The sequence below is a fragment of the Patella vulgata genome, chromosome 6, assembly GCF_932274485.2.
Source record: "Patella vulgata chromosome 6, xgPatVulg1.2, whole genome shotgun sequence".
NCBI lineage: Eukaryota > Metazoa > Mollusca > Gastropoda > Patellidae > Patella > Patella vulgata.
Window position 1 is genome coordinate 4,111,702 of NC_065884.2, and position 14,230 is coordinate 4,125,931.

Below are 14,230 nucleotides of genomic sequence, written 5' to 3' on the forward strand. Positions count from 1 at the left end.
CCAAGTCACATTTGAAAAGGTTTGCGTTAGTCTTTTCAAATCATTTAGTTGAATTTTTCCAATTTTTTAAATTAGGTGTGTTAAGATGAAATCTGTATCATCAATTAATTGGAATATTGTAAAATAGTACAATTTGTTGACCAGAATATTATTGACATATTATTCAGTTACAACAAGAGTGGTATTGAGCCTTTAAGGCCATAATAATTGAAATGTAGATTTAGTTCACGTGCAGTATGACACTTGCCACGAAGTCATTCATTATAAAACAAGTCTGCGTTGGTTTATATCTTCTAATCTAAGGATCAACAAACGTCCCGTTAGGTTCGGGTACGTAGATGCGTATGAATGAAGTCAGAATACTCACAAACATGGACTCGACTTCTAAGGCAAAGGAATATGGCGGGGTATCAGGTTCAAAATGCGATCTGCAGTAGAAAGTAGAAAATAAAAAGCAAAAGAGAAAATTCTTATCCAAAATGGACATTTTCGTGTGCGAAACATATACCGCTCGTGCTTTTCAACCTAATACGTCCACCTTTTCAACTTTAAGTCGTAAATATTCTACTTTCAACAACAGAATTTCTACTTTCAATAATCAACTTTTGACATTCGACTTTCAACTTCAGATTTTTTACTCGAGATTTTCTCCATGCATATTACGGAAATAAATTTGATCACGTGACTATTTCTGCATGTCATTAAAATACGGTATTTAAAAATAAACGATCCCAGGGAAAGATAACTCTAGTTGTAAGACTAATAAGATAAGATGGTCTCAGACTAGCAATTATTTGCCCATTGACTTCAATGTTAAATGGCTGTAACATCATTGGCTGTAGCTGTTTGCTCAACATTCCCTTGGTTCCAATCTTTATAGGCACAATGGGGACCACATTTGGCAATATTCTCATCATAGTCATAAACTTGTAGGGGGTTGACCGTTTAGATTTTTTGCTACGGGGATTTGAAGTTAACTGGGGTGAAAATCTCACTTCCGACACAATGATTGCTCTGCAGAAAGACACCTACATCCCCTATCCCTCCGCTGTAATATCATCAGTATTACCCAAAACTGCTATGAAATTGCAAATTTGATCCCTTTTCTCCAATTCTAGACCAAAAAGTCAACCCAAAAATGCAGGAAGAGAGGAGAAAAAAATTAAGGGAAAAATTGTCTATTTATAACTCGCAGTTTAAACAAATCTGTTGTTATCTAATAAACAAACATATATGAAATGCCCTGGCCAAAGATTATGAAAATCTATGCATTTTCAGATGAGCTGTGCGGCCTTCTGCAAACACTATAAAACATCAGAAAACTGCGGAATTTCAGACAGAAATTTAAAAGCACATGAATTTTGAATTAAACAGAACATTTTTATTTTTGAACATAGATGCATTCTGTAAAAAGATGAGATAAATTCAATATAAATCAAACACGAAAATACTTTAAAACAGTAATCATGATGCAATATTAGACTTTTTAACATTTTCATCGAAAACCACACAGTTTTTCTCTGTTAACATAGTTTCAAGTGCCAAATTGTGGTCAAATCTAAAATGTTGAATCATGCAGTGCCTATCAGTTTTAAAATATCTCCTATATAGCTGTATTCCCATAGGATAAGTAAATTGAAATAATCTGATTATGTAACACTACAACAGCTTTTTCATCCCCACCCCCCAGTTGGAATCTGATAATTTAAAAGCACATGAATTTTGAATTCCACAGAACATTTTTATTTTTGAACATAAATGCATTCTTCAAAACGATGAGATAAATTCAATATAAATCAAACACGAAAATACTTTAAAACAGTAATCATGATGCAATATTAGACTTTTTAACACTTTCATCGAAAACCACACAGTTTTTCTCTGTTAACATAGTTTCAAGTGCCAAATTGTGGTCAAATCTAAAATGTTGAAACATGCAGTGCCCATGAATTTCAAAATATCTCCTATATAGCTGTATTTCCACAGGATATCTAAGTTGAAATAACCTGATTATGTAACACTACAACAGTGTTTTCATCCCCACACCCCAGTATGGAATCTGATACATTGCTGACCAATAATAGGTCTCCCTGTTCACAATGGCGATGGTGCCTACAACTTTCCTGACCAAAAGATATGCACAACCGTCAACACACAAGCCATTTATGTTATCTTCAAATAAGAGAGGTCATGATAAACACAAGGGCGTCCTTTCCAAGCTCGGAAATGAAGTCATCACCAAACAGCAATGTTTACAGAGGTCGTCGGAGCTGCAACCCAAACTGATTACAATGGACAAATAATTGCTAGTCTGAGTCCATCTTATCTTAGTCTTACAACTAGAGTTATCTTTCCCTGGGATCGTTTATTTTTCTGGAAAAATACCGTATTTTAATGACATGCAGAAATAGTCACGTGATCAAATTTATTTCCGTAATATGCATGGAGAAAATCTCGAGTAGAAAATCTGTAGTTGAAAGTCGAATGTCAAAAGTTGATTATTGAAAGTAGAAATTCTGTTGTTGAAAGTAGAATATTTACGACTTAAAGTTGAAAAGGTGGACGTATTTCCCACATGAAAATGTCCATTTTGGATAAGAATTTTCTCTTTTGCTTTTTTTTTTCTACTTTCTACTGCAGATCGCATTTTGAACCTGATACCCCGCCATAAAGGAACACTATTAATCCTCATATGAATTCACCTGAATATGAATTGCTCAATGATTTCATCTCCAAATTCAATAATGCTTGTTATGTATATTGCATTTTGTAGTATCTACGGCTGAAATGATTTAAAAAAACTTCTTGTTACAGGAAATGACGATCGGTTGGCCGTAGAATTAATTGTACCACCAATTATAGCTGATCAGCACCAAGCTACTGCATTGACCGAAACTACACTTTTGCAATCATATGGATTCGATTCAGTTGTACAATCTGATGGCTACACCCTCGTTAACCCAATGGAAACAGTGTTGTACAATCAGCCACCATGTGACAACATAGACATAGAGTTAAAAATAGTTTTATCCGGGAAAACTGGAGTAGGTAAAAGTTTTCTGGGAAACTGTTTGTTGGCGAAACAGTTGTTCGAATCCCGAGTAGATTTGGATTCAATTACATCTAAATGTTCGTCCGGTACACGTATACTAAACGACGGCACGGTAATTAGGGTATTTGATACGCCAGGATTGTTTGACACTCAGTATAAAACAGCTGAATTAGTAAAACACTTGTTTTCTCTATCGTCTTTGACTGCCCCGGGACCACATGTTTTCCTGTATGTGCTGAGAGCTGATGATAAACTTACAATAGAAAACAGAGATTCTATTAACCTGTTTTATGAAATATTTGGAGCCGAGGTAAATAAGTATGTGATTTTTGTCTTGAATAGAAAACCAGTGGAGATAGACGCAAACAAACTTATTGACAAGTGCGAATTTTTGAAAACCATTTTGAAAGAGTGTCATAATAGATATGTGACTATAAATTTTGCTGACAGAGACACTGGTGTTGAGAAGTGTGTTGACAATCTTCTACAAATGATCCTTGACACCGTTAGAGACAACCATCTAAAATACTATTCAAGTGATGTATTCGAAGAAGGCGAACGCTTGTACAATGAAAAACAAGAATTAAAGAAACAACAAGAAGATATGCAAATCCAGCTGGCAGATAAAGACAAAAAAATAACCGAACTGAAACATCAACTATCCTTACAAACAGGTTACACAATCTCCATTTTTATATGCATTATCCAAACTATCAGTTCTCTATACAATTAAAAGAGTGGATGAAGACGAACTGCTTGTCACTCTCAGTGACACTCGTGGATATATAGAGAATCCCCTACTCGTCTTTTTTGATATCATGCAAAAAATATCAACACAAGTTGATAAAGTAACAAAAAACGAGGCTCTGCCGTGTTTTTTTTTTAATTTATCAACGAGTGTTGATATTTTTTGATATCAAAAAAGACGAGTAAGAGATTTTATTTATCACCCAATCCTTTCTTACGTGCACAAATAAATAAATATAATTCTTTGCTATAGACTTCACTTTTACTGAACCTGATTACGTTTCTGCGTAGCGATACATCATTTTTTGACAGCAATTCAACGACTGCAAAGTCCTTTATATTGACCCAGTGTTTCCATCAAAGTCAATTAAATAAAAATAATTCAATTTTAATAAAAAAAAAAAAAAAGGAGTTACTTTTAATAAAAAATGAACTGTTCTTTGAAAATACAAAAAAGTAGTTCCTTTTTAACTGACCAATCAAATTCATGATATCGCAGTAGATTATGAAATTTATCACACAAGCGATATCTACTGTATTATTGGGTGATTAATTATCTTCATACAATTTGATTTCCTGATTCTCTGAAACGCAATAAACATAACATGTTCCTTAATTATCACACCGACTTGCCTATGGTCAAAAACATTTATATGCCGTAATTGAATTCCTTTGGACACTTTTTAGAATTTACTTATCATTGACTTGTATTTCTAATAGCTGGTGCTTCCATAACAATAATGCCATTTACATATTAATAGAAAACAATCTGATTGGTGATCATTTGAGGTGATATGGATCTAAACTTTATGTTTAGGCTTTTATGTTATATACTTCTAAATGTGGTACATGTATTCAAAATTACTCACATTTCCTTACAGGCTATATAAAGAAAGAATGTGGCCGAATGCGCGACCAGGATTATGACAAAATACAGAGTAAATTTTCCTTTCTTCTAAAAAACTTGAATAATCCACTGGATTTATGTATTGCATTATTTAGTAGAGGAGTATTCAACTCAGATGATAAATATCAAATAGAGGCAATACAAGATAGGGGAAAACAATGTAACAAACTTTTGACGAAAGTGTTGGATGAATGTGGCCCCAACGTATTTCCAAAATTCATAGATGCACTTAGTTCTACAGGACACAGTCATGCGAGGGCGGTATTACTGGGAGAAAAGTTTCCGGTTTATTTCTACTGAATAGTAAAGTATGTATAAAATGGCGTTAGTATGGTGGCTGAAAGCGTCCATTTAGATCGGCGGGTTTCTAGATACAACGCGAGAGTCGCCGTTAAGCCAGCACGACGAAAAAGGCGCCGATCGGCGACTTTTTCGTCGTACTACCTTATCGGCGACCCGCGACTTTCACAACACGAGAGTCGCCGTTAAGCCACGCGCCGAAAAAGTCGCCGAAAAAATCGGCGCCTTTTTCGGCGACTTACTTAACGGCGACTCTCGCCTCGGAAGTTTATAGTTAGTTACATGCGCAATGGCTACATTTTACGCACACAGATCACCAAATATTTCTACGCCGTAATGTAGGGCGAAAGTTATTTTTAGTCTTTTTCTCCCTTTCCCTTTTCCTCCTTTTGAATGGCGATTTTTGGTGTAGAATCGAAGAAAGGGGTTTGATAATACATTTTCTGCCAGGTTTTGGTGAATATTCATGATTTTGAGAGGTCGGTTAGGTTGAAATGTAGGGCCGAAAATTGCATGTTTACTTGTCCCTACTTCCAGCTTGTGTATTTCAAGTTTTTCATGGTAAACCTCATACATGCTTTTGTGCAAGAGTTTGCCACATTTTGCTCCATCTGTGGCAGAAAGTAGGCTAGCCTACAAGTCCTAACTCATCCAAAAGCTCCTCCATTTTATATACAAGAAGTAAAATGTATCCTAACTCATCCAAAAGCTCCTCCATTTTATATACAAGAAGTAAAATGTAGCCATTGCGCATGTAACTAACTATAAACTTCCGAGGCGAGAGTCGCCGTTAAGCAAGTCGCCGAAAAAGGCGCCGATTTTTTCGGCGACTTGCTTAACGACGACTCTCGTGTTGTGAAAGTCGCGGGTCGCCGATAAGGTAGTACGACGAAAAAGTCGCCGATCGGCGCCTTTTTCGTCGTGCTGGCTTAACGGCGACTCTCGCGTTGTATCTAGAAACACGCCGATCTAAATGGACGCTTTCAGCCACCATACGTTAGTCTGTAAAACTATTTCCTGTAGTGGACTAATATTAGAAATATTTAGGCTCACATTACCGTGTTCAGCATGCAAGGATCAATTGATCCCCGGAGCCAAGTATCAAATTAAAACAAACATAATGAATAGAACTTTGAAGTTCTTAAAAGAAAAGAACTAAGAAACGCCTCATTTGGGCCGTCAATCATGTCATCTTTAGCAAACATCAGGATTGAGAAACTGAGGCGTGTTCAAGCCTTAAATCGTGGCAGCTTCTTAGTTGGCTCGCTTAAGACAATGTCTGTCAGTTCATCATTATGTAATAATTCAGACTTTGAACCAAAGAATTGGAAGCTATTATACTGAGGTAAATAAAGGGGGGTGGGGACTTTAGCTTTAGGATATGCGGCAGACAACCTCTATACGCCATCAGTTTATGTGCTGACTTCACTCATTGCCTATCGGTTAATCCGCCTCGGTGGAGAGTTCCCCTTATAAAGCATCATAGATCTTTCAAGTTGTTGATCCCAATAAAGATATCTTCTTCCCTCCACGCGTCCCATCGTCTGGATGAGATGAAAACCCGAGATCCCGTGTAAACGTTGGCGTGTACGCAAAACACACCTTGAAAAATAAAACTTTCAGTCACAGTACGTGGTGTGGCGTGTGCCCGTCAGCATTAATGGAGACGAGAGAGAGAAAGATAAATGGGGTTTGGCGTCCACTCGGCACAAACTAGGTCATTTCGGGACTAACATATGGTTTAATTTTATTTCAATAATTCGCTTGCACGTAGGGGTCTTTAGCAGTGGGAGGAAACCGGAGGTTAGACAAGCGACCCTAGTCCTTGTCACGTACAACCGGGGATTCGAAACCACGCCAGTTGACTCAATGACAGGCCGTATGATACAGCACGCACGTGCTAACCATTCGGCCACCCAGTGAAATAATATGGAGTGTAAACCTTGGCGTGAACCTAACAGAATCCATGAAAGTTGGAATTATAAATAAAAGTAGGCCGTCTTCGTTAGCCGAGGTGGATCAGAAACGTAAGACGTGTTTAAAAAACCCATTTTATTTCCAATTCATTTAATTCACACCATTTAACCTTTATTACAGATATACACGAGGAGGACTGTGGGAATCCAAGTAAGTATACACCATCTGTAATTATATCCCCGTGTTCTGTAGCATGAATTGGTTTACAAAAGGGCTGCTTCTGTTGGGGTTTGGGGCGGGGGTCTTATACTTATGCCTTGTTTTTATTCATTCCGAATGAAATGAAGTGGGTGATCAATAGGTCTTTATAGATGACGTATTACGCCGTTACACTGTCTGTAGAGGATCTATTTTTTTCAAATTTGGTTGGAGGCAATGTTACGTGGTCAAAGGTGGATGAATCCTATCGTTTCTCAGCGTTCCGCGACTTGCCGTTCCGGAATTCCGAAAACTTTGTGAACGCAAAGTAGACTACAGTTTTGAACGAATACTGCTGTGTGGGCGTGTTTCTACTCTTTTATATAGCTCTCATATTATCATTTTGATTTTTAGGACATTGTGTTACAAATATGACTTTGCCAGAGACTGACTTCCATCCAGATTACAATAATCGTAATAGCCAACAGTTCATGTATTTAGCGAACCACCTGGGAAATGCTATGGTGAAGGAGGTAAAACGTCATGGTTCGGGAGAAACTTGGGCTATTGTAATAGATATAAGGTATGTTGCATTATAATGAAAAGACCTCTGACATTCAAAATCGTATCCATCTTTATAATCGATGAGCCAGATTTTGTATGAATATTCTTAACACACAAATCCATTTATAGTTTTGGACTAACTGTCCATTACATCTAGTTTTTATCAAGTGTGTAATTAGATATTACAATTTGACACCTAAAAAATGGCAAGAAAACGTTTGTATGTGTTTATTTAGGTGTACTTTATAATTGATCTATAAACAAAATCCTAAATGGTTGTGTTAAGACCCTATTATGAACATATAGTTATGGGCCTTGTTTCACTTTGTTGCACCCCGGGGACGCTCTAACAACGAAAGTTGTCATCCGATATGTATGAAATTTATATGCATCATTTAAATTCGTGAAACGAAGAAGCCTATTCAATTTCGCCCATTTTCTTTTATTGCGTCTAGAGTTATGGCCCTTGTATCACTTTGTTGAACCTTAGGAATGCTCTAACAACGAAAGTTATCATCCGATATGTATGAAATTTATATGCATCATTTAAATTCGTGAAACGAAGAAGCCTATTCAATTTCGCCCATTTTCATTTATTGCATCTAGAGTTATGGCCCTTGTATCACTTTGTTGAACCTTTGGAGCGCTCTAACAACGAAAATTATCATCTGATCTGTATGAAAGTTACATTATGCATCATTTAGATTCGTGAAACGAAGACGCCTATTTAATTTCAGCCATTTTCATGTATTGCGTCTAGAGTGATGCCCCTTGTTGCACTTTATTGAACCTTGTGAACCATCTAACGATAAAAGTTAATAGCCTATCCTATCGGTATTGAATTAGTGAAACGAGGAATCCTATTTAATTTCAGCAATTTCTGGCAAATACTTCTAGAGTTATGGCTCTTTTTATACGCCCACATTGAAATGTGGTCGTATATTGCCGTCGCCCCCGTCCGTCCGTCGATCCGTCCGTCCGTCCGTCCGTCCGTCCGCCCATCGTCCACAATTTCTTGTGAACACTCTACAGACTACATTTATCATCTGATTTTTTTGAAATTGATATATGTTGTTTGCTTTGCTGAGATGAAGAAGCCTATTTAACTTCCGCTCATTTCTTCTGGAGTTATGGTCCTTGTTTCACTTTGTTGCACCTTGTGAACGCTTTAACGAAAAAAGTTATCAACCGATCTGTATGAAATTTATATACATCATTTTAATTAGTACAAAAAAGAAGCCTATTGAATTTCGGCAATTTCCGTTGATTACATCTAGAGTTATGGTCCTTGTTTCACTTTGTTGAATCTTGCGAACGCTCTAATGACAACAGTTATCATCCGATCAGTTTGAAATTGATATGCATCATTTAAATTAGTGAAATGAAGAAGCCTATTGAATTTCAATAACTTCCGTTAATTTCAACTAGAGTTAAAGTCAGTGTTTCACTTTGTTGAATCTTGTGAACGCTCTTATCATCCGCTCTGTTTGAAATTGATATGCATCATTTAAATTAGTGAAACGAAGAAGCCTATTGAATTTCAGCAATTTCCGTTAATTACCCCGTGAGTTATGGCCATTGTTTCACGTTGTTGTACCTTGTAAATGCTCTAACGACAAAAGTTATTATCCGATCTGTATGAAATTTATATGTATCATTTAAATTAGTAAAACGAACAAGCCTATTGAGTTTCAGCAAATTTCCATTAATTACATCTAGAGTTATGGCCCTTCTTTAACTTTGTTGAATCTTGTGAACGCTTGAACGACAAAAGTTATCACCTAATCTGTATGAAATTCATATGCATCATTTAAATTAGTGAAATAAAGAAGCCTATTGAATATCAGCAATTTCCGTCGAGTTATGGCCCTTGATTTACTTTGTTGAACTTTGTGAACGTTCGAACGACAAAAGTTATCATCCGATCTGTATGAAAATTATATGCATTATTTGAATTCGTAAAACGAAAAAGCCTGTCGAATTTCAACAATTTCTGTAGATTACTTCCAGAGTTACGGCCCTTGTTTTAGTTTTTAGAATCTTGTGAACCCTCAAGCGACGAAAATTATAATGTCATCTGTATGAAATTGTCTATTAAATTCCCCTAATTACCTACGAAAAAATAAATATGTGACAACCCTTGTCGACTGGATGGACGATTTAGCTGCTGTGGGCGTATGTTTTGTTGCCTGGCAACCTATCTTTCACTTTGTTGAAGCTCGTGAACACTCAAATAGCAACAGTTATTATTCGATCTGTATGAAATGTATATGCATCATTTCAATTAGTGAAACGACGAATTCTACTGAATATGGGTAAATTAATTATGACCCTTGTTTTACTTTGTTGAACCTTGTGAACGTTCGAATGACAAACGCGAATGCATTATTCAAACTGGTAGAATGACGAAGCCTGTCGAATTTCAACAATTCCTGTACATTACTTCCATAGTTAAGGCCATTGTTTCAGTTTGAACAACCTTGTGAACCCTTAATTGATGAAAATTATAATCTCGTTTGTATGAAATTGTCATGTAAATGCCGCGAATTATCTACAAACGAATAAATATGCGACAACCCTTGTCGACGTCCGTGCGATTTAGCTGCTTTTTCGTTGCCTGGCAACCCATCTTACACAAATGTAATCAATTACCGAGGTTCTTCTATATATCTTTTAGGAAAGGATCAATAATAGTAACCTTTGTCTTTACTACCTATCCGAAGACTAACAATATAAATTTACAACCAATCCTGGAACAAATTTTGGAATCAGGATATATTGGTCCATATAAAGTGTCAAGAGACCATTTTTCATTTTGTCGAATTGGAGGTAAATATCACTCTTTTATCCTAGATTAGAACCCACTCGTAAATGTTCTTGTAACTAGATTCAGTCTGTAAGCTAAACAGGGTCGATCTTAGTAGATGGATTGTATCAAAGTTGACCCAATCGGATTAAAACACAGATCCTATTTCGCTTCGTTTTTTATAGTTTAAAATTTCATTTTACTTGTCTTTACTACACTAGGATCTGGAAGAGTTGTTATATATCCCGCAACGGTCTGTTGCAGCGAGTTCTTTGCGTGCGATGCACCGAACTGTGGGTATCCCACTAGAAACATCAACGCTGATTGATTAATCAAAATGTCTGACGTCATTGGTTCAAAAGCCACTCGTAAGACCCCTGACGCGACCTCCCCCTACAACTGGTCAGAAACAAAATATTAATCTGTACACACTTAATTCCTGATTACTGGATACATAAAGTGATGTTTTATTTTTAAGACTGGCAAGGGATACCAGACCAAAGAAAAGAAGACATATTATGTCAGAGTAAAGATACACCCGAACAAATGTAAGTGTACATTAATATTGCTATGATATGATGAGTGTAATTTTGAACCAACCCATTCTTAATTTATTTGTGAGATTATTATACAATCAGTTTCAAATGTTCTAGTCGAACTGGGACGCTAGATTCCAGGTAGGACTTTTCCTACTTGATATTGACCAACATTGTTATAAGAAGTGTTCTTCTCTGTTTCAAACACCTCTAAAGTTCCTCCACGCTACATATCTTAATGATCATATTGAAGAAAGTTATAAAATTGCTGTGTTCACTGCCTCTATTTAACTACAGAGAAAAGATGGCAAGTCATTGGCATGTTGAATTCTGAGTTGCCAATTAGACAGATTGAACGGCAGTTGGGTGGCCATCCCTCAACCATTTGTCGACGACGCTTATTACGAAAACATCAACAGATTTATGACGTTAAGGAATGTAAACATTCTGTTAGGCCTGGTCCTACGTCTGCTATAGACGTTGTAGCACTTGTTGGGGTTCAATTACTGTCTTGAAAAGGGAACGGTTACCGCACCGCCCTCTACCCCACAAAACTGTTCGTAACCCGCTCAAATTGTCTGGGTATAGTGCTCAGAGATTTATCAAACGATCTCTTTTGTCACATGACCAGAAGGCTGCACAACTAGCATGATGTCGAGCATGTCATCATTGGAACATGGCGTCATGGGAGTTAGTTTCTATTGTCCACGACGGATGATAGAAAACGGGTAAGGAACATAACATAGGCTCATCTGTATGGACGGCAGCGCTACATCTCACCGTGCGCAGGCCGTTGCTGATTTTCTGCGTCAGGAGGCCGTGGCTACACTACTTTGGCCTGAATCCCATTGAGCATATCTGGGACATTCATAGGTGCAAAAATCCACCGTGGAATGCACCAATGCTGCAGCATTACGATGAGGACCAGGCACTGTATCAAGGAATGGAACAACGTAAAGCAGACTCAGATCTGAGGTCCCGTTCTGTCAATGAATTGAGTTCAACAGGTCACCATGGACACCAGATATCACAGATTTAACGGCTATATGGAGAACTTGAACATGAAATTAAATTAGTTGAACTGTAGTATTTCCTGATGACCTGTATCAGCCATAGCTGTTGGACTTGGTTTCACCCATTTTTCGCCTCCATTTTCAGAGAGAGAGAGAGAGAGAAATGGGGTTTAACGTCCACTCGACACAAACTAGGTCACATGGTTCAATTTTATTTCAATAATTCGCTTGTGTGTAGGGGTCTTTGGCAGTGGGAGGAAACCGGATGACCCGGAGAAAACCCACGAGGTTGGACAGGCGACCCAACTCCTTGTCACGTACAACCGGGGAATCGAAACCCCGCCAGTTGACTCAATTAGTCAGCACGCTCGTGGTAACCATTCGCCCCCCCCCCCCCGCCTCCATTTTGAACTCGACAACATTACATAATCCTCCAAAACATAAAAAAGGTAACATATCTGATCAAACACTTGCACTATATTCAAATGTGGTGTTGTGTAGTAATATCGTTGTTGCGACATTGTTTTTAAATTTATAGACAAGGAATATAGATATAAGATGGTTTAAACAATATTTGTATCTTTACAAATTATTCTCTATGGTCAGTATATTAGCTATGGTATGAGTTTATTTAAAACGCAAATTAATTGTTTATGAAATAGCGTGAGAATAACAGGAAAGAGGGTCTAAGTTCAAGGATAGATTGTGTCAAAAAAAAAACCCCATGTGACTGGAAATTTACCTATTGCGTCATTTGGTTTAGTTTGACCAATCACATGATTAATTACATTATAATTAGCCAATAGAATAATTAATGGGTGTTAATCTGAGAATATATAATTAATAGAATGTGCGTTCTAGGGTAGACAGACATGTGGTTCTCGTAGGGAGAAGATGTTGGAATTTCCATCATCAGACTTGCCGCATGAGAGCGGGTTAGAGAGAATGTCTTTATTCTACTATGCATTGTACTATATGTAATCAGCTATGTAAATAGTACTGTTGCATTGTTATTCCTGGTAAGACAAACGTCTTAAGAAAACAGTAAGAAGTAAATACACAGCGTGAAGCAGAAGCAAAGACAGCTAGAGACAAATTCTAGACGTTCACAAGGCTACTAAGATATGTAGTTAGAAAAGATGCAGGGGTCATACGTAGGATGTGGCGACCGGTTTTCCCACGCCAGCTCTCCACGTCTGACAGAAGACTCGTGGTGCTACAGTTGAGATACGTTTTCTCTTTTTATAGAGGGTGTTCATTTTGAGATTTTCCTTTCATTGTTGGCGTCTTACGTCTGATAGAAAAATTGCTTTTATCAAAGCAACGAACAGTTTTCTGATTAGATAAACAGAAATAAATTGGCCTTGGCAATAATTTAAAATATCTTACTTTCCATTATTTTCAGATTCTGGAATCGTTTACATCGAGCTAAAGTCGATGGGAATATCCTAGAATTTATAAAGACAATATCACTTGAAAAGAGAAAATCGGACCCGGAGCATCTAGTTTATTCTGGGGAATATCAAACTAACCTTCTTAGCATTGTAAATGAATTATTAGATCACGATGTAGATGTAAATCAGCAGGATGAAATAGGTAACACACCAATATTCTATATAGAATGTTTAGCGAATAGAGATGATGTGTCACTAACTTTAATACCCAACTTAATAAATGTTCTAATTTCACACGGTTGTGATGTGAATCACCAGAACAACCAAGGGCTGACGCCTTTGATGTATTTTATAATGAAACAGGTCAGGGTTGATATATTAAGACTTTTAATTACAAATGATGCCAAAGTAGATATATATGATAGCCATGGTAAGACAGCTTATATCTACTGTATTCAATATCGTAAGCATGACTGTATTTGTGTCTTCAAACTGTTAGACATTGCAGATACCAATCGTTCGGCTGGGAGTCATGTTACATTACTTCATCAAATACTCAAATGTAGAGGACTAGATATTTTCAAATATTGTATAGGTTTAAAACGGCTTTTTAATGGAGTTACCGATGAAGGAGAGAATATGTTTCATCTTTTGGCTAAAGTCAATTACGACTATTCTGTAGCCAAGTCCAATTGGCTGTTTGATAAGGATGTGGATATAAACCAGCAATGTTCGAAAACAAACACACCTATTATGGTAGCTTCGTTCTTACTAAACAGGAAATATTTAGAAGTAT

General features: G+C 37.0%; 1 protein-coding gene across 1 annotated transcript; it reads left to right on the forward strand.

The window, feature by feature from the left end:
- The first annotated feature begins 2,833 nt into the window (after positions 1–2,833).
- LOC130013240 (GTPase IMAP family member 7-like) lies at positions 2,834–13,572 on the forward strand. The gene is made up of 7 exons (XM_056102036.1): positions 2,834–3,726; positions 4,681–5,014; positions 7,104–7,133; positions 7,536–7,704; positions 10,363–10,514; positions 10,970–11,039; positions 13,446–13,572. The coding sequence occupies exons 1-2, from the start codon at positions 2,964–2,966 to the stop codon at positions 5,004–5,006; spliced, it is 1,089 nt and encodes a 362-aa protein (XP_055958011.1). The 5' UTR covers positions 2,834–2,963; the 3' UTR covers positions 5,007–5,014; positions 7,104–7,133; positions 7,536–7,704; positions 10,363–10,514; positions 10,970–11,039; positions 13,446–13,572.
- Positions 13,573–14,230: the final 658 nt, after the last annotated feature.